Genomic DNA, 19707 nt, shown 5'->3' with positions numbered 1-19707 from the left:
GGAGTTTTTCAAAGACGGGAAACAGACCACCTCCTCATTACTCAGTTCCTCGCTTCCTCCGACAAGTTGGTTTTTTGTCTTAGTGGCAAATTTCCAACATCAAGAAGAGCTGAGTAGCAAATGACAGAAAAATAATCTGATTTGACTGAATCGTATGTGCGAGTATCTACTTTCTTAAACAAACGTTACTTGATTGGAAAAACCCTGATTTTATGTGTTTTCTTGGCAGTGGTACGAGAGAAAACCTTTCCTCCTAAGATCACGTATGCCAACAAAATTGTGAGCTGCCTGTCTGAACTGAGCATATCTGGAGAGAGACTTTAATTTTTAATGTTTCTTTTACCGAGATATCTCAGACGCGCGAGAAAAATTGAGCCAGCATCGCTGGGTTTAATATAGACATTCATAAATACTTTAAAAAGGAGAGAAACAGGGACCGAAAGAGGACAGAGACAGAGACGAAGAACAGAACAGCAGCAGCAAAACCACAGGTGTGACCGTATATGTGAGTGTGTGTGTGTACGTGTGGTGTGTGTGTGCACCATGTTAACTGGCCCAAAACTGATTTAAGTGGTGCTCTTGCCAAAACAGACCACTCCTGTAGATATCAGACAATCAGCACCAGCAACACTTGCACCTAATAAGCAACACGACACACAGGAGTTAAAGCTCGTCCCCTAAATATTATTCTTGGCCGAGATTTCTTGATTTTCCTCGGCCGGGCCTCACAGCTTCCCGGTCCGCCTGGTTTCATTCCCAGCTTGCGAGATGCTATCTGCAAAGGAACTGAATGGCTCTCCAGATTAAAAAGCAACAAGGAATTAAGACAGTAATGAGATGTAATGAAGGCTCAGGTCTGCTCCAACAATAACAGCCTGAATGAGGACTGTGAGGAGAGAGAGAGTAATTTTATTCTACTGATTGGGCTTCCCTGAGCTGAAGAAAATGTCTTCTTGCAAGTCAATTTAGCTTCTGTGTAATTTTAGCACTCTAAAAATAGTGATATTGTCGTAATTCATCTCTTTGGAAAAGCAGGAACAGAACAAAAAACTCTTTGACCCTCTTTTGATCACCTCTTTCTTGCTCAGCTCTATAGAAAAGCGCAGCAGTCTTCCCAGTGAATTTGGGGGGGAAGCAGCCAAATACACAAAGCCAGCTTGGAACGTATGCGTTGTGCTAACTAATGGCCCTCTTACTTTCTTAGTGAGCTCCCTCTCTTTGAGCCCCTTCTTTTCAAAGCGTTCTGCTGCCTACATCTGTACCGTCTATTCCCTGAAGCTCTTAAGCAGCAAAAGAGCTGCTCTCCCCAGAACACTCGGGCTTTGGCGGCGAGGTCTGACTCTAGCTGTGATTCTGGCCAGACAGAAGCCAAACCACATTTCCTTTTTCTCTGTTAAAATTTACAGCGGCGCAGTGGGACAGCGGTTCTCCCTTCGAGTCTGTAGTTAAATGGCCGCTACTTGCCTCTAAAAGCTGACCAAAGCCTGATAATGAAGGGGGTCTTGTGGTCTGATTTGCACTCCCGATGCCCTCTCCGTGCTGGGAAGGGGACGTGTGTGATTTATACCCATCCTGAACAGCATCTAGGCCATTCTTAAAGGCCGTGAAAGATCCGCTCAGAGATGGAGTGTGGAGTGATCCATGGCCCCGAGGAGTGACCAGAAGCACAGCCTGTTCTAATCGAACTAGCATGACTTGATGGGAAGATGCATGTAATGCTAAGCAAAGAGTATGTGAGTCATAAGAACGGAGCTCAGCTGAAAGTTCAGTGAGCCCGGATTCATTAACTGCTGCTATGTGGTTTGGGTTTTGACCTCTGAGAATCTGTGTACAGGCGTCGTAAATGGATGGCGTGTGAATGAAAGAGTATATTGATATATGTGTACACATTAAAATGAAAGCTGATGAACGGGTCCATCACCAGACTCATGAATACGGCATAATGAGTGTGTTGAGAAACTGGATAGCTGCGTACCATCGCAGGTGAAGTCAGGCGTAGCCACGTCCTGTATGGGGATTTCCTTCAGGAAAGCAGGCTTCTGGCATCTGGGGTTTCCGCTCACCACCCTGGTTTTCTTCAGCCACTGGCCCAGCCATGCCAAATGACAGTCACATACATATGGGTTGGACAGCAGGTTACTGGAAATAGAGGTAAAAAAAAGACATTTATCATATAGCGCCACCTTCATATAGAAATTAGAGTTGTACCATGGAGAGTCAAAGTGATTTTGTCATGCTTAGCTGAAATTATCCATCCATCCATCCATCCATCCATCCATCCATCCATCCATCCATCCATCCATTATCTGTAACCGCTTATTCTGTGCAGGGTCATGGGCAAGCTGGAGCCTATCCCAGCTGACTATGGGTGAGAGGCGGGGTACACCCTGGACAAGTCGCCAGATCATCACAGCTGATTTAAAATGCAAAACTTAAATTGAATGAAGGAGTTTGCATGTTCTCCCCGTGTCCGCGTGGGTTTCCTCCGGGTGCTCCGGTTTCCCCCACAGTCCAAAGACATGCAGGTTAGGTTAACTGGTGACTCTAAATTGACCGTAGGTGTGAATGTGAGTGTGAATGGTTGTCTGTGTGTCGGCCCTGTGGTGACCTGGCGGCTTGTCCAGGGTGTACCCCGCCTTTCGCCCGTAGTCAGCTGGGATAGGCTCCAGCTCGCCTGCGACCCTGTAGAAGGATAAAGCGGCTAGAGATAATGAGATGAGATGAAATTGAATGAAATGATTTCCTCCAAAATACATGCCTAGGATGTTTGCATGTTCTCCCCGTGTCCACGTGGGTTTCCTCCACGTGCTCCGGTTTCCCCCACAGTCCAAAGACATGCAGGTTAGGTTAACTGGTGACTCTAAATTGACTGTAGGTGTGAATGTGAGTGTGAATGGTTGTCTGTCTCTGTGTTAGCCCTGCGATGACCTGGCGACTTGTCCAGGGTGTACCCCGCCTCTCGCCCATAGTCAGCTGGGATAGGCTCCAGTTTGCCTGCGACCCTGTAGAACAGGATAAGCGGCTACAGATAATTGATGGATGGATGGATTTCCTCCAAAATACATGTCTAGAATGTTTGCATGTTCTCCTCTTGCCTGCATGGGTTTCCTCCAGGTGCTCTGGTTTCCTCCCACAGTCCAAAAACATGAGGATGAGGTCAACTGGCTACTCTAAATTGCCCAGAAGTGTGAACGTGAGTTTGGGTAGTTGTTTGTCTCTCTGTGTTAGCCCTGCCCAGGGTGTACCCTGCCTCTCACCCAATGTCAGCTGGGATTGGCTCTAGCTCACCTGCGACTCTGGTGGATAAACGGTATAGATGATGGGTGGATGGATGGATACCTGCCTAGGCTCAGACATCCAAGTGCTACTGCGAGACCAGACAGGCAGAATGATTGACAGGCAATCAGAGCTTGCCCTAATTGGTTGGATGTTGAGTGTCCACATCATCTCATCTCGTCTCATTATCTCTAGCCGCTTTATCCTGTTCTACAGGGTCGCAGGCAAGCTGGAGCCTATCCCAGCTGACTACAGGCGAAAGGCGGGGTACACCCTGGACAAGTCGCCAGGTCATCACAGGGCTGACATATAGACACAGACAACCATTCACACTCACATTCACACCTACGGTCAATTTAGAGTCACCAGTTAACCTAACCTGCATGTCTTTGGACTGTGGGGGGAACTGGAGTACCCGGAGGAAACCCACGCGGACACGGGGAGAACATGCAAACTCCGCACAGAAAGGCCCTCGCCGGCCACGGGGCTCGAACCCGGACCTTCTTGCTGTGAGGCGACAGCACTAACCACTACACCACCGTGCTGCCCTGTCCACATCATTATATATATATTTTTTTTCTTCCAGTTTACAGTACCTCAGACATGCAGAAGCAGGAGTTTTAGTCTGAGGTGACATTTTATTGATTGCTGTTGGAATATGAGGAGAACTGAACCATCACTGAGTCCACTTTTAATCATTAATTCCAAATCCATTGAATCCGGAATTTATCCCAGGAACACTTGGTGTGAGGTGGGAATACACTCTTGATGGGATGCCAGTCTATCACAGGGCACCATGCTCACACACATTCACACCAAGGGGCAATTTAGTGTCACCAATTCAGCTACTGGTATATTTTTGGAGGAAACCAGAGAACCCAGAGGAAACCCATGCAGACATTGGAGGGAAACTTCATACAAGCTGAGCTCAGGATCAAATCCAGGACTCTGGAACTGTGAGGTGGCAACAGTGCTAGCTGCATCACCATGCTGCCCTCAACTTCAATTAATTTTATGCAAATTCTTGCACTGGTTCCTGCCTATGAGGAGCACTGTAATCACTATAACCAGAACACCAAGGACATAGTAGCTCATCTGGCCTACCATCAAAACAAACATGACTACCAAAACATGAAACACAATTGAAATGTGACGATGTGAGAGAGGACCAACCTCCATGAAATTGTTTACAACAGGAAAATCAACAAAGGACTAAGTTCTGTTCCCCAAGGGAAGATCTACCCAAAATATCGATCAGAATTCACCTGATAAATGAGAGAGGAGATACAATTCTAATCAGAAGAAAATTTGTGAAGTTGACGTAATTAGCAGTTTGTTAGCAAAAATTTCACAATACAATGACCGAGTGTTGTGCAGAAGGTCTAGTTCTTTCAAACGAAACAATCAGAACTGAAATCCATTGAGAATTGATGGAGGAGATATGATTTAACTGAAAATAAACAAAGTTGTAAACACATTGTTTACAAAAGGAAAATCAATAAACAACCAACCAAGTTTTGTTCCTCAAGGGAAGATCTACCCAAATCATCAATCAGAACTGGAATCGGATGAGAAATAAGACAGGAGATACAAGTCCAGTCAGAGGCCTGGAAAATTCATTAATTTGGCCTAATTACGAACTCGTTAGCAAAAAGTTTGACAAAACAATGACCAAGTTGTGTGTGGAGTGATGAGTTCTTTCAAACAAAACAATCGGAACAGAAATCTGTGAAGAACTGACGGAGGAGATACGATTTAACTGAATTGTGGACTATAGACGGACGATGGACGGACACCACGCCATGGCAACAGCCTTATGGCCAGATAAGCTAACAATTTACTGCCGCAGCACTGCAAGACAACATTTCTCTCTCCCCTTTAAGACATAGCATAAGGCAGAAATATAATTCCAAGACACATTTTTATCACATCTGGTCTGAGCCAGGCTCTAACCTCCATCCATGAGTCTGTTAAATGGACCACAGGAGTGGAGCTTTCACGACCGAGATACTGACTGATTTTTCATAGGTCCTTTCAGAGCTCCAAAAGCTTGCCTACTGGAGCAAGACCTAAATCATAAAAGTTTAGCCTCCAGCTGAAGGCGTCGCTGGCCATGCGTCAGCGAGGCTGTAAGTGAGGGGCCTGGCTGACTGAGGCAGTGTTACAGTGTCCTGATCTTCAGCTGCAGCCGACTCGCTAGTGCTGCTGTGGAGCCACTTTATTCACAAGAAGCAAATGGCGCATCTGAGAGCTGTTGTTCTGCGCTACCCTACAGCACGGATTAATTAAGTGAGATGACCTTCCAGTGCACCGCTAACATACGCGTGAGGGCTTGCAGGCATCAGTGCACGTTAATACCCAAGCCGGCCCACCATGTGTTTGCCTTTAATTATTCACATGGTGCTCTGTGAACAACAAAGCATCAAATAGGTACATTATCTTCAGAGAAAACACGAATAAGAGACGACTCAAACACTGGGAGAGCAGCATAGCTTTTGGTTCTCTGTTAATTTTGTAACATTCTGCGAACGTTCTATTTCGGTTAACAAACGTTTTGTTTAATGCTCCGGGGACTATAAAAAGTGGATTACAGCAAGGATTACTGAAAGGTTACCAGAACATTAGGGGAACATTCTCTGAACCATAATCCGCAAAGAAAGCAAATATTATATTTCCGCAAAGAAAACTTTCCTGGAAAACCAAAGGGGAACTAAAAAAAGATCTGTTTCGGGAACCAAAAAACAAACTTTCCAAGAATGTTCTGGAGTCCAATAATATTTAGTCGGGCCTTTCTTTTCAACTTTTCAACTCTTTCTTGATAAAGGCAGATTTTGTTTTTTATTCCGGTTCCCTGTTTGGGGGAACTGTAAAATCCCACTGTTCTTTTTCTGGCTGAAAATGTCCGAGCTTTTTCAGATGACCAGAGGAAAATGACCTACATTAGATAACATACATACCAACATACCAAACAAAATAGACAGATACTGTACTGCAGATTGCAGGTCAGTGCAACATTTTAAAACATTATATAGGCATATCAGACACTCGCTGGCCGTGGTGTGAAAACTGTGCATGCAGATGCTCATCTGAGTTTGCAAATCTGTCATTGCTTAACTCTTGAATATTTTCTATCGTGAATACTATCATTAAAAAGCTTATAATATCTGCTTTCCAAAGAAATTCATCTGGTTAAGGTCTGTTCAGTACTTTGGGAGTAACAGCAGGTTGAAATTGGTACAACAGAGTTCACGCTCTGCTCGCGGGACATTGGGAAACTGCCGGTGCGTCTTGAGTCACAGGAAAGCGGTCAGGTGCTCTCTCTCTCTCTTCTCATCAGTTTCTGACTGGATTACTCATGAATATCAATCAGATAACTTTTATAGGGATGTTCTTTTGCTCTCACTGTTTCTGATGAAGGAAACCCACGCTGACACGGGGAGAACATGCAAACTCTGCACAGAAAGGCCCTTGCCGGCCACGGAGCTCGAACTCAGACCTTCTTGTTGTGAGGCGGCAGCGCTAACCACTACACCACCGTGCCGCCCTGTTTCTGATGAAGTATTCAGCAAAATTTTCCATCTGCTAGTGTTGATGTTATGATTCATGGGAGAATTTGAAGTGAGTTTTCATAGCTTTACCTACTTATTTTTTCAAATCAAACTGAGTCATGTAAATAAATAACTGCAGTTTTTTTGATAAAAAGATTGAGATCTTAGTGGTCGGAATGATATTTTGAAAAACCAGAAGTCAGAAACGCGAGTGTCAATTTCATTTCAGTTAACTGAAATTGTTTATTGGCTGTGGCTCACGCAGTTTTTTCGAGGTTCGCCTTGAAAACTGTGAATATTATCATTTATATTCTTTAATATAAACACTAGTAGGCCCTACTTTAGCGAAATACAAAGGCCTACAGAGCACAAAGAGGGTGTTAGAAATAATCTTTTATTACTTTCTTATTGAGTGTACTGATTTAACGTTTTTACCTAATTAGCATAATTAACTGATCAAACACTTATTTGCATAATTTGCTTTTACTAAATTTTCAAACTTTGTATTCAGTATATAACAAATACACTACCATTCAAAAGTTTGGGGTCACCCAGACAATTTTGTGTTTTCCATGAAAAGTCACACTTTTATTTACCACCATAAGTTGTAAAATGAATAGAAAATATAGTCAAGACATTTTTCTGGCCATTTTGAGCATTTAATCGACCCCACAAATGTGATGCTCCAGAAACTCAGGCTACGTTTACATTAGACCGTATCTGTCTCGTTTTCTTCGCAGATGCACTGTCCGTTTACATTAAACCGCCTGGAAACGCCGGGAAACGGGAATCCGCCAGGGTCCACGTGTTCAATCCAGATCGTGTCAGCTCCGGTGCTGTGTAAACATTCAGAATACGCGGATACGCTGTGCTGAGCTCTAGCTGGCGTCTCATTGGACAACGTCACTGTGACATCCACCTTCCTGATTCGCTGGCGTTGGTCATGTGACGCGACTGCTGAAAAACGGCGCGGACTTCCGCCTTGTATCACCTTTCATTAAAGAGTATAAAAGTATGAAAATACTGCAAATACTGATGCAAATACTGCCCATTGTGTAGTTATGATTGTCTTTAGGCTTGCCATCCTTCCACTTGCAAGTGTTAAGTGATATGCGCTGGGATCACACACACAGCGGCTCAGTCCCGAATCACAGCTTGTTCACTTCACTCGTGCGCTCTGTGAGCTGCGCAGGGCCGGAGTGCGCACCCTCCAGAGGGCACTCGCTGTTCAGGGCGGAGTGATTTGGAGCGCAGGATGCTTGCGGAGCCGAGCGTATCCGTGTATTGGTATTGCTGTGTGCACGCAAATCGTGTATTGGTGTTGCTGTGTGCACACTAATCGTTTTAAAAACGTTAATCTGATGAGCCGCCGATACAGTCTAATGTAAACATGGGCTCAATCTGCTCAAAGGAAGGTCAGTTTTATAGCTTCTCTAAAGAGCTCAACTGTTTTCAGCTGTGCTAACATGATTGTACAAGGGTTTTCTAATCATCCATTAGCCTTCTGAGGCAATGAGCAAACACATTGTACCATTAGAACACTGGAGTGATAGTTGCTGGAAATGGGCCTCTATACACCTATGGAGATATTGCACCAAAAACCAGACATTTGCAGCTAGAATAGTCATTTACCACATTAGCAATGTATAGAGTGGATTTCTGATTAGTTTAAAGTGATCTTCATTGAAAAGAACAGTGCTTTTCTTTCAAAAATAAGGACATTTCAAAGTGACCCCAAACTTTTGAACGGTAGTGTATCTTGGAAAAATAGAAAAGTTATTAAGAAAAAACATTTGATCTCATTCGTTAACGAGGCCCATTTTGGACCATGTGATCCTCATACAGAATATTACAGCAGTTTTCTAAAAATTAAGCCGTTTTTTTCAATCCTTGATTTGTAATATCACAAGAACAGATAGACATATTTTAATTCTGTAAAACGTATGTTGTTCTGCATTCGATTCTGAATTCAATGAGGCCACTTTCAAGCAATTTGGATTGAATTTGACTTTTCACCTGATATGCCTACTGTATGAAATTTATTTTCCCTGTTTTCAGTGCACTATTGCTTTACTTTCCCCAAGCCCATTATCCCCTTAAATGTGTTTCAGTAAATATTAAAGCTATCTTCAGTTCGAAATACCAACCTTGACACTTCTTACCAACAAGCAACAACATGTTGGCTACATTTTAGCCAATGTAATCTTAGTAATGACGAAGATGCTGGCAGGTTAGTGTTTCATAATCCTAGGAGTTTATAATCATATAGGACCGAAATGTTCTGGAAGTCATCAACACAATGTATGAACTTGTTTTCTAGCAGAAAAAAAAAGCAGCTCCAGTTTTTGGTCTTTTATGTTGTTCGTCATGCCTGAAGGAAGCCAAACCCAAATACTGACATCAGATGTTGGAGTGAAAGCGGCGAGTGACCAAGAAAACAACCTCAGAATTTAGAAAGGCATCTGCAAACAATAACGCAAATAGAAAAGCACAGCGCGCTCTGATTGCACCACATGCTATGGGATTATAATAGCAGTGTGATTGGGGTTGCATTTGACTTCCTGTGTGCAGCGAACTCCAGCTCTTAACTCAGAGCTGCCTGAAGGCTACACACAACCAACCGCGACGGGGAGATTTGATTTACAGCCTGAATGAACAGAGATTGACTGATACATGCATCACTGTATCATAATGGTAGTAAAATCTGAATGAGCACATATGTTAACATCTTAACCAGTAATTGGTTAACAAATAATCTTATACGATCTCATGATTTAATATTTGTAAATTGCTGGGTTATGTATGCACCAAAACAGACATTTTCAAATCACTCCAGGTTCAAATGTCTTTTGGGTTTGTATCACTGTAGTTGTGTGTTTTTGTCTACGGGGTGAGCACTCACATGGTGGAGAGGGAGTGCAGGGTGGAGAAGGCTCCCGGGACGATCGTGGAGATTCGGTTATCATAGAGAGACAGCAGACGTACCGAGCTGAGGCCCGTGAAGGTGGTGTTGTCCACACAGGTGATCTGGTTGCTCCTCAGCATCCTGTAGGAACACACCCACACCCACCATGGGGTCAGAGTTAATCAGTAATGGTTAAAGTCACTGAATGCTTGTTGAGAAGATCATAAAATTTGATCACACTCTATGCACCCTTTCCATGATAAAGGCAAGGCAAGCAACATCATGCCTGGGCTTCGTTTACATATTGGAACATGATTGCTGCTTATATTTTATGATGTAATATCTCACTTCTAACATGTTTTATTCTAACCACATTCACTGGATATGAGCAATCGTGCGCTCTGATCGGCTACTCTACTACTAGGATATCAGCTCATATACCGTGAGTAGAGAAAAACAAAATGGCGGAGTGTGTTGCTGAACCAACCAAGGCCGAAATAAAAACTGTACTCGAAAACAAAACCATAAAAAAAATACAAAAAAGCAACAAAATATGGAATGAAAGTTTTTGATTTATATATATATATATATATATATATATATATATATATATATATATATATATATATATATATAATTTTTTCAAGACTTATTATTATCGCATTTTTCACAAATTGCTACTGTCATTTTGACGATTAGTTTACGGTACATTCTAAGTGGAAATGATTTTGTTGGACGTTTTGGATAAAGTTTTTATTTATCAAATTTGCAAAAAAAACCTCTGTTTCTCAAAATCCAGTGAATGTGGAAAGAATAAATCAGTTATTCCACTCAATCTCGTCATATATGGTTTACAGCTGACTCAGTGCTACACCCCTCGTTGGCTATCAGCTCATGTACGACTTGATTTCATGGAATAACTGTTAATTATACTGACTTGAAAATCCTGATGAGATTTTCATCTCTGGGCGGCATGGTGGTGTAGTGGTTAGCACTGTCGCCTCACAGCAAGAAGGTCTGGGTTCGAGCCCCGTGGCCGGCGAGGGCCTTTCTGTGTGGAGTCTCCCTGTGTCCGCGTGGGTTTCCTCCGGGTGCTCCGGTTTCCCCCACAGTCCAAAGACATGCAGGTTAGGTTAACTGGTGACTCTAAATTGACCGTAGGTGTGAATGTGAGTGTGAATGGTTGTCTGTGTCTATGTGTCAGCCCTGTGATGACCTGGTGACTTGTCCAGGGTGTACCCCGCCTCTCGCCCGTAGTCAGCTGGGATAGGCTCCAGCTTGCCTGCGACCCTGTAGGACACGATAAGCGGCTACAGATAATGGATGGATGGACTTTTAGGTAGCTTTGGATAAAAGCATCTAGCAAATAAAATGCAAAGGAAAAACTCAAGTGGTCAAAAATAACCAGGGCATCGAAAAGAAGCCCAGCTGCACAAATGGGCTAAATGCAAACCAGAGGCTGTTGGGACGCAAATGTGAAAGCAGCAAATTCCGCATTAGACCCTGACAAACAGGGACCTGAGACAGGCAAACTTAATTTAGGCGTCATGTTCCTGGGATTTAAAAGCCACGAAATTCAATACTGCTGAAGCATGATTCCATTCATTTGCTCCTACGCACTCCTCTCTCTCCAATTTGGCTAATTAGATGGACAGCAGAGCTTAGCAAGGCCATTCCAAACTCCCAGGCTCCATGAGACGCATTATTTTAGCATCTTTGATGTCGCAGTGTGCTGCTTGTGACAGGAACCCAGGATTTGTTTTGCGTGGTTAAAATCCTCTTTAGATCTCATCAGTGAAACCTGTTTTGCTGATCATTCAGCTATTCTAGCGAAAGACGTGGACTGGACTCTAGATTTTACCAACAACTGGAGAAGCCCATGTTTCCAGAGCTTGGGAACTTTATGAAATAGTGAACTTGGAAGTCATTTTGTGGCCCCTTGTGTGTATTTATACTGAAACTAAAGCCATTGCACAGGGTTAGGAAGGGATAATGGGAAGATGGGACCTGACTCACAGGGTTTTGAGGCCACTCAGGCCTCTGAACATGCGCCCGTGGACAGCCTGTAGCTTGTTTCCAGTGAGTAGGAGCTCAAGGATGCTGCCAGCGCCATCGAACACACCCTCCCGAATCTCCCGCAGCTTATTGTTACTCAGGTTTCTGGAATGAAACAACAAATAGAGGTCGTCATGCTTCAAGCATCTTACTTTAAAATATTAACATAAACCTGTCAACCAGTTTTATCTGCTCTGACTTTAAATCTCCCACATTTCCATTTGGAGTTGTAAAAATAATAAAAAAAACAGCTTTGGGATTAAACGACATGTTCGGTTTATTATTTTTAAGCGTTCTAACTTAATTCATAATCGCAAGTTCGAATCGAATTTAATGGCTTCTTAAGCACACATTTATGACGTCTGGCAACACGCTATCTCAGCTGTATTCTAGTGATTCACTAACTGATTGCAATCTGTGCTCCAGTAAAACATGAGGAGGGGAACTTTAAGATGACTCCCATTTGTAATGAGTTCAACAGCACTATAACATAAGCAATTTCATGCCTGATAAATCACTGGTCTTCTTTCTGAGAGACCACTGCTTTTCCCATCTTCAGAGTGGGTGGCAAATATCGCCAAACAATAAATCCCACTGCGCCTTCGCCCATTTCAGCCCAATATTCTGCTGCTTCCTCTATCTACGCCGCCTACGTGGCTCATCACGCATAAAGTTATTGACAAAAAACTCACAGCCAGATGTCCCAAATGACAAGCCCATCCCCCAACAACACCAGCTCTTAAAGTGAAAATGGAGAAATGAACAGGGGCGTACATCTTCCGAAGGTTTGGGAGCTTCTTAAAAGCCCCCATGGTGTCCAGCGATGAGATTTCATTGTCGTTTAGGCGCCTGGAGAGGACAGGAAGAGAGAGAGAGAGCGGGGGATGGAGGGATGTGCAGGTGGAGAGAGAGGTTAATGATTCAATAGTGAGAGGATGATTCATAACATGGAGTAAAATAGAGATGCAAGAGCTCAGAGACAAGGACTGAGTGGATTCTATAAATTTCCTGATTAATATGTTTATATTGTAGATCGAAGTGTAATGTTGATGTCGTGTATATGCTCCGTGCAGCTCTCAGTCCTTTGCTACTCAAGGAATATTTAAGTATTTTCATTGCATCTGAAAACAAAAAACGGTTTCCTCAAACCTCACTTTATAATGCAACAGAGGCTTTGCACCATCACATGACCCCATAGCAACGGTAACTACGCCGCCATGACAGGGGACACACCCAGTTGGCTGAACGAAGCACGACAAGCGTGCCCCTTGTCATGTCGGCGTAGTTACTGTTGCTATGGGGTCACATGATGGTGCAAAGCCTCTATTCTAAGGGAACTTGCTGGGCCAAGTTATGTTTATGTGAAACACATTTTTCATTAATTGTTCAGTCAAATTTATTTGTAAATTATGCTTTATATATTCAATTCAATTCAAAACACTTTATTTGTCCCCGAGGGGCAATTTAAAGGCACGCAGAGAAGTACAGTTAAAAACATCATAAAAAACAAAACAAACAAACATTACACATAAAAATTATGACAGTGTGCAAGGTGACAGTACGTATGTTGATAAATAACTGTACAGTGGTACAATATGTATAAATATGATAATTAAAATAAAATAAAAACCCAGTATATACAAAAATACAGTGTGGTGCAATTTGTTTATGAGGTAGAAGGCTCAATAGCAGCAGAGTCTATGTTTAATGTGGTATATGTACAGAGGGGATGGTTAGTGCACCAGACAGGTTAGAGTGCATCTGGGGAAGGGGCTGGAGGGGTGAGTAGAGGGACAAGGATGGCAGAAAGTTGAGGAGCTGAACCACTCTGGGGACAAAGGTCGCTCTTCTCCTCTGTGTTCGGCAGCTCAGACAATGGAGCCGGCGTGCTGAGGGGAGCCACTCAAACGCAGGGAACAGGACATGTGAAGGGTCCTGAAGAATCCTGCCTGCTGAGTTTACTGTCTGTTGCTCACAGAGAGTTGAGAGTGACCTGAGGGGGAGGCCAATAATTTTAGAGCACACCTTGACTCTGCTCTGCAGGCAGTTTTTGTTCTGGAGGCTATAAGGGAGTGGAACCAGCAGGTTATGGAAAATGTATAGTCCAACCTTTCAGTGAGGGGACTACTTTTCAGACGACAGTCATGAAGTTAAAAAAAAAAAAGTTGGGAGTATTCTTTTAGGAAGAAATTCTGTTGCTGTGATTGGAAAGAAAATGTGACACCGAGACGACATAGCAGAGTTCAGAGGAAGAAAAGGACGATGACAGGAACCAAAAAGAATTTTGACAAAACACCTTCGAGAGCTGAAGTAATTGGGGGAAGAAATGTTTACATGACAGAATATGTGAATCAGAACGTCAGTGCAGTAGGGAAATGGATGAATGGTAGAATGTGGACAAAAAGAAGGACAAGGAAAAGAAAAGAAAAGCCAGCTAACTTTCCCATAAGCTGGGCTGCACTTGCATGCTGAAGAAATAGATGCGGTGTAGGAGACAGATCGAGAAGATGAAGGAGGCCTAGGGTGTGATTGATGAGTGAACTTGATGGCACTGCGGAAGGAAAAGCCTGCCGTGTCCTCTACACATGAGCAGAAGGGCGAGCGGCATCAGGGGAACAGCTCACAGCGTGAGCCTAACTGTCCAGGAAAACCTGTGGCAGTCATTCACCATCGATCAGAATGAGATATGAGAAAAAAGGGACAGGGAATGGACAAGCAGGACAGAGAGGAGCAGAGAGGTGCAGCGCAGTGCATGAAGAGCCATGAACAAGATGGAGTCTACTGTATACTGTGCTCACTCAGCTACGTGAGTTGGTGAAAGAGATTCATTGTGTGTATGTGTTTGAGCCATTCACTGTTTAAATTATTGGTAAAATCGTTCCAGTGATACGGCAATAAAACCGGAATATGGACAGAATAAAAATCTTTTCATTCACGTAATGCTTGGAGCCCAAGTTTGTACGGCACAGAAGGGAGGTGGGGTGATGTGTCTATCTGATGTCATCTTTTGTTCTTGACACAGCGTGTACTCACTGACTTCAGCTTCATTTATAAGTTCAATAGATGACAAATGACATTAGAAGTCATATAAATACACATCCAAGCCAAATCGATAAGTACACTAATACTAGATGAGGTGATGGGAAGTACTTAGAAAACACATTTGGAGTAAAGAAAAAAAAAATATTGGACCATTTGCAGTTTTTAAAGTGAGGACCCTCAGGGCTCCAAACGTAGTGTGTGTGTTTGCTTACAGATCAGTAGTGTGTTCAGGAAGGTGAGGAGGGATGCTGGTGAGTTTGAGGTTGGAACAATCCACCACGGTACCCTCACAGCGACAGCGTTCAGGGCACACGAGGTCCTGAAAACACTCGCCTGTTAGACGACTCCGATAGTCCTCTGAGCCTGACACACACAGGACAGAGAGAGAGAGAGTGCGAGAGAGAGAAAGAAGAGAATGAGAAAATAGCCATAATGCTTATTTACACAAACACCTGTCTGCACTGACACACACACACACATATATATCTAAACATATAACTAAACAGTGCATCACAGTAACACACTGCAGATCTTCATACACTCCATCACACTCAGACATCCCTACACTCATGCACAAACACGAACTCCCCACACATGCTCAGTCCTAAACAAACATCCATCTTCTTCTGAGGAACGGCTGCGTGTGCTGATAAAGCAGACCGAACAGCACGAGGTCACTTGCCGGAGGTCTGCTCTTGAGATGTGTTTTGACATAAAAACAGAGGAGGTTTCTGGGGAGCAGGAGGCGCTGGTTCATTGAGATATATCTCAGTCACATAACCGATGTCTTTCCACAGGCATTGTTTATATTATTCCTCCTCTCCTCTTTTTCACTGTCCTACATGAGCATACAGGACTTTGCTGAGCGTGTCTGTGCATCAACAAGGCCTTAGCTTAAGGCAAATTTCATTAGCCGTTTGCAAAACCTATCATACGACATCACCACAATAGTTCATGTCATGCTAGCTAACGCGCTTGAAAAATTAGCTACTGGTTTTGATGACACAGCCTAGTGTTTAGACTAATGTTAGCTAGCTTGATTGCTAGCTGAATCACAAACAAATAGTTTAGCTAATATTAGCTAGCTCCCTAGCAAACTATGCTAATGTCTTCAGTTACACATTAAAATATTTGAAGTAATGTTAGCTAGCTTGCTGAACTAAGGCTACATCCACACGACAACAGCAACGAGATTTTTTTTTTTAAATATCGCGTCCACATGGGCAACGGATCAGTAAAATATCAGGTTCATATGGCAACGCAACGCTTGCTGAAAACGATGCAATACACATGCCACACCACTACGTGCGCCAGACCTGGGCATTTTACGGCCCGCGGGCCGCATCCGGCCCTTTGGTTCATTCTGACCGGCCCGCGTAAGGTTAATTAGAAATTACAAAATAAACGTATTTTCTAATTTTACCTCATGCATGGACTGAATAGCGATTCGTACAACCAGTTTCTTCTTTTTTTTTCTTTTCTGAATGTGCATTGCTTTTATTTTGAAGTTGTGTTCAACAAAAACGCAATGCGCGCGACATGAACATGACATGAAATCCCACAAAACCTAATCCCGCGATAACTACTTCCGTAATTTGTCCATACCAACCACAAACTTGTACGTCATCCTTCAAACGGTCCAGCCAATCACATAGTGTGACGTCACCAGCAGGCGCCCGAGACGATCTGTAGATCTGATACCTATACTGAATCGACGTTGTTGGGAGCAGGTCACAAGAAGACTTTAGCCCCCAAAATGTCCGCAAAAAGAAGAAAGGTAGATGCCGAATGCAGGGCTTTCAACAAAACATGGACTGCTAAGTATTTATTTACTGAAGTCAGAGATAAAGCCGTGTGTTTAGTTTGCGGAGAGCAGATCCAAAAAACTGAAAAACACCAAATGAGGTGATTAGACTACAAATGTGGGCATCATTATTATAATATGATGTATCTTGCTTGATATTTGGAGTAGAAAGACAATATTGTGATGTCTTTATTGTGTTTTGGGGTGAATGTGACTGAAAAAAAATGGTACAAACGTTCACATTTTGTTAACCATTGTTTTGGGAAATTTGATTGAATAAATGACATTTTTTGTAAGGCAACCTTGTTTTTCCCCATACTCTTACCAGTCTTAGCAGCTTGTAAAAACAATGTTATTTACTGCTTTATATAAAGAAATACAATTAATATCATGCAGAATTTAGTTCAGCCATTTGGTCCGGCCCTCCACAAAATTTTCTGTTTCTCATGTGGCCCCATGGAAAAAATAATTGCCCACCCCTGACATGCGCTGTAAGACGGTCCCATCGGAGACACCAGGACAAGAGAAGTAGATGCATGCGCATAACTGCGCATGCGCACAGTGACTATCCCCGTCACTGTCACACGCACACACTTTCTCACTCCCTATCCTATGGATATAGACCCTTTAAATCACGTGCTCGTTGTTTGAATGGAGACGCGGCAAGAGGAATGAATGGGGGTAGATGGAAGCCGGTACGCCAACATTCTGATATCCTCCAGAATTCTTTAATGGTCCGAAATAAACATCTAAAGAGGTGAGATCGCTCCTTTTTTTTCCCCTATTTTTGCTGGCGGGATTGACTCTGCCCTAAGGGCTATTCTCTCTCTCTCTCTCTCTCTCTCTCTCTCTCTCTCTCAATTTGCACCATTACACAATAAATATTCAAAGTGAAAATATTTTGTAAGCGCGTTTCATGAACCAAGTTATAGGATTTGTTGACAACTCGCATCGAGTTTGTTACACTTCTACCCGGCGTGAAGCACATGTGGTTGTGATGTCATCGTAAACAAATCCGTTCTACTCATCCAGACGACTTCGCAACGGCTCCGTTGCCAGATTTTTTCACTCTGGAACCCGTTCTCAAAAGATTTCGTTTTGGGGCACCCAAAACGCCGGTGCCGTGTGGACACCAGGCCGAAACGATAAACAATTTTATCAGATTCACCTGAATCCGTTGCCGTGTGGACAGGGCTTAAGATAATGAATTGAATTCCACAGTACAATAAGATTATGCTAGCAAACTGTTTATTATTTCCATTTAAAAAAAAAAAGCTAGCGTTAAAGAGCTTGCTGGCAACCTGGACTAATGTGAGGTATAAAATTTTATCTAACATTAGCTACCTTGCTAGCAAACTGGGCTAATATTGTTACTTATACAGCAAATCATTTTACCTAATATTAGCTAGGTTGCAAACTATCTAGCCATTTAGCATACAATTATAAGCTTTCTAGCTTTAATGTTTCTAAATTATTGGTTGTATATTGTGTAATTAAATATATTATCCCAGTTTACTAGCAAGCTAGCTAGCATTAGGTAAACTATTTGATGACACAATGAAATAGATAGTTTGGCAAACTTGCCTAGTCATTTAGCATAAGAGGAAACGCTTGCTAGCTTTGCTAATGTTTCTAAACGATTATATTATGTAATTAAAGGCAATATTTTAGACCAAGTGGCATAAAAAAGGGAGTAATGTAAATAAGTAAGTCATGTATCCGAGTCATATCAATAAATAAGGTTCAGTAATGGTAATTCTGGTAGCTAAATCTTTATTTTACGAGATAATCTTGGGAATTAATTAGGCCACAACACTCCCTCACATCTGGTATATTTTTTGCAGTGGGCAAATGTTCAAAAGATTATGAACTTACTAATGTTATCAATGCAGTTGGACAGAAAGACATTGAAATAACAACTTTGCAAGGGGGAAATAGCAAACATGTCATCGAAGAAAAAGTTAGTAATGATGTCACATGATTGAGTTTGCAACCGGCGGGTTAAATTGAACTTAAAACTCCAGTCTTGTTGACCCAGGAACATCTGGCTGTTAGGAAAATCAGGACACACATGTTTAACATTTAAGCCCTTTTCAGGACATGTTTGCTAAGGCAGGAGGTCCTAGATGTAGTACATGTCCTCGATAGTATCTCCTGAATTCGAGATGATAAGTGCTGCCTTGTTCTTCTTCCTTGCGGTGGGCGAGAAGTGCCCTATCCCAGAATGCCATGCTGCGTGCGAGTGTGTCCAGCGGTCCCTGGTGCTTGACGGAACCATGTGAGGCGAGTGTAGGCGGCGGCACATGGTTAGATCAAGCACAAGAGACAGCTGCACCAGGGGCCTGGGGGCCCGGGGCCAGGAGTGGAGAGGAAGAGGAGGAGAGGAAGAGGAGGAGAGAGGTGGAGGAGCAGCCAGGAAGAGAGCAGGAAGCTGCTGAGAAAAGCATTCATCACTTTCCCCGCTGCTGTTACGGTGGGGACCATAGCTCTGCCCACAACACAAGGGCACAGACAGATAGACAAACAAACAGACAGAGACATGACTGGCACACACAGAATAAAAGGAGTACAGCAAAGCCCTCTGCTGCTGTGCACACCCACACACACACTCAAACACACAGACGGTTCGTGCACAAACCCTTGGCATTGAGTGTGTGTTGGCACTCCCCCTGTGCTTGTTACTGTGCTGCTATAGGGACACAGGCAGAGCTGTAATTAGGGGAAATCCTGGGGTTAATATCAAAGCAAGCAGCGGTTGCGCACAGCACTACACTCGCTACAGTCGACAGGGGCGATTCGCTTTCATGGCCATTTTCATGACTGCAACATCCCACAGATCTTGATGAACCTTCAAAAATGCATTCTGACGGTTTTCTTTTCTACTGTGTATCCTGGTGATGTCCCATGAGCACTCTGAAGCCTGGCAGTGTGTATGTAGAACTGCTCAAGGCCTGAGGATGCCACACAGCTCCCTCTCCAGGGAAAGAAACACACATTCTTTCTTTCTCTCTCTCTCTCACACACACAATCTTGGCAGTCACCTACACAAAGCCACCTAGCAGCCTTTCTCGGTCGCC

At 43.2% G+C, this 19707-nt stretch overlaps 1 protein-coding gene across 1 annotated transcript in view; it reads right to left on the bottom strand.

Annotated features, from left to right (window-relative positions):
* slit3 (slit homolog 3 (Drosophila)) overlaps window positions 1–19707 on the bottom strand; it is a 368151-nt gene that overhangs the window by 91802 nt on the left and 256642 nt on the right. Inside the window, exons 15-19 of the mRNA XM_060928048.1 lie at window positions 15039–15189; window positions 12559–12633; window positions 11746–11889; window positions 9727–9870; window positions 1976–2139 (exon numbers count right to left, since the gene is read on the bottom strand). Coding sequence (XP_060784031.1) covers window positions 1976–2139; window positions 9727–9870; window positions 11746–11889; window positions 12559–12633; window positions 15039–15189 — 678 coding nt within the window. The remainder of the gene's footprint in view (window positions 1–1975; window positions 2140–9726; window positions 9871–11745; window positions 11890–12558; window positions 12634–15038; window positions 15190–19707) is intronic.

This window comes from Neoarius graeffei, chromosome 8, assembly GCF_027579695.1.
Source record: "Neoarius graeffei isolate fNeoGra1 chromosome 8, fNeoGra1.pri, whole genome shotgun sequence".
Taxonomy (NCBI): domain Eukaryota; kingdom Metazoa; phylum Chordata; class Actinopteri; order Siluriformes; family Ariidae; genus Neoarius; species Neoarius graeffei.
The sequence above is the reverse complement of the archived record's forward strand: the minus strand, read 5'-3'. Positions and strand labels throughout refer to the sequence as shown.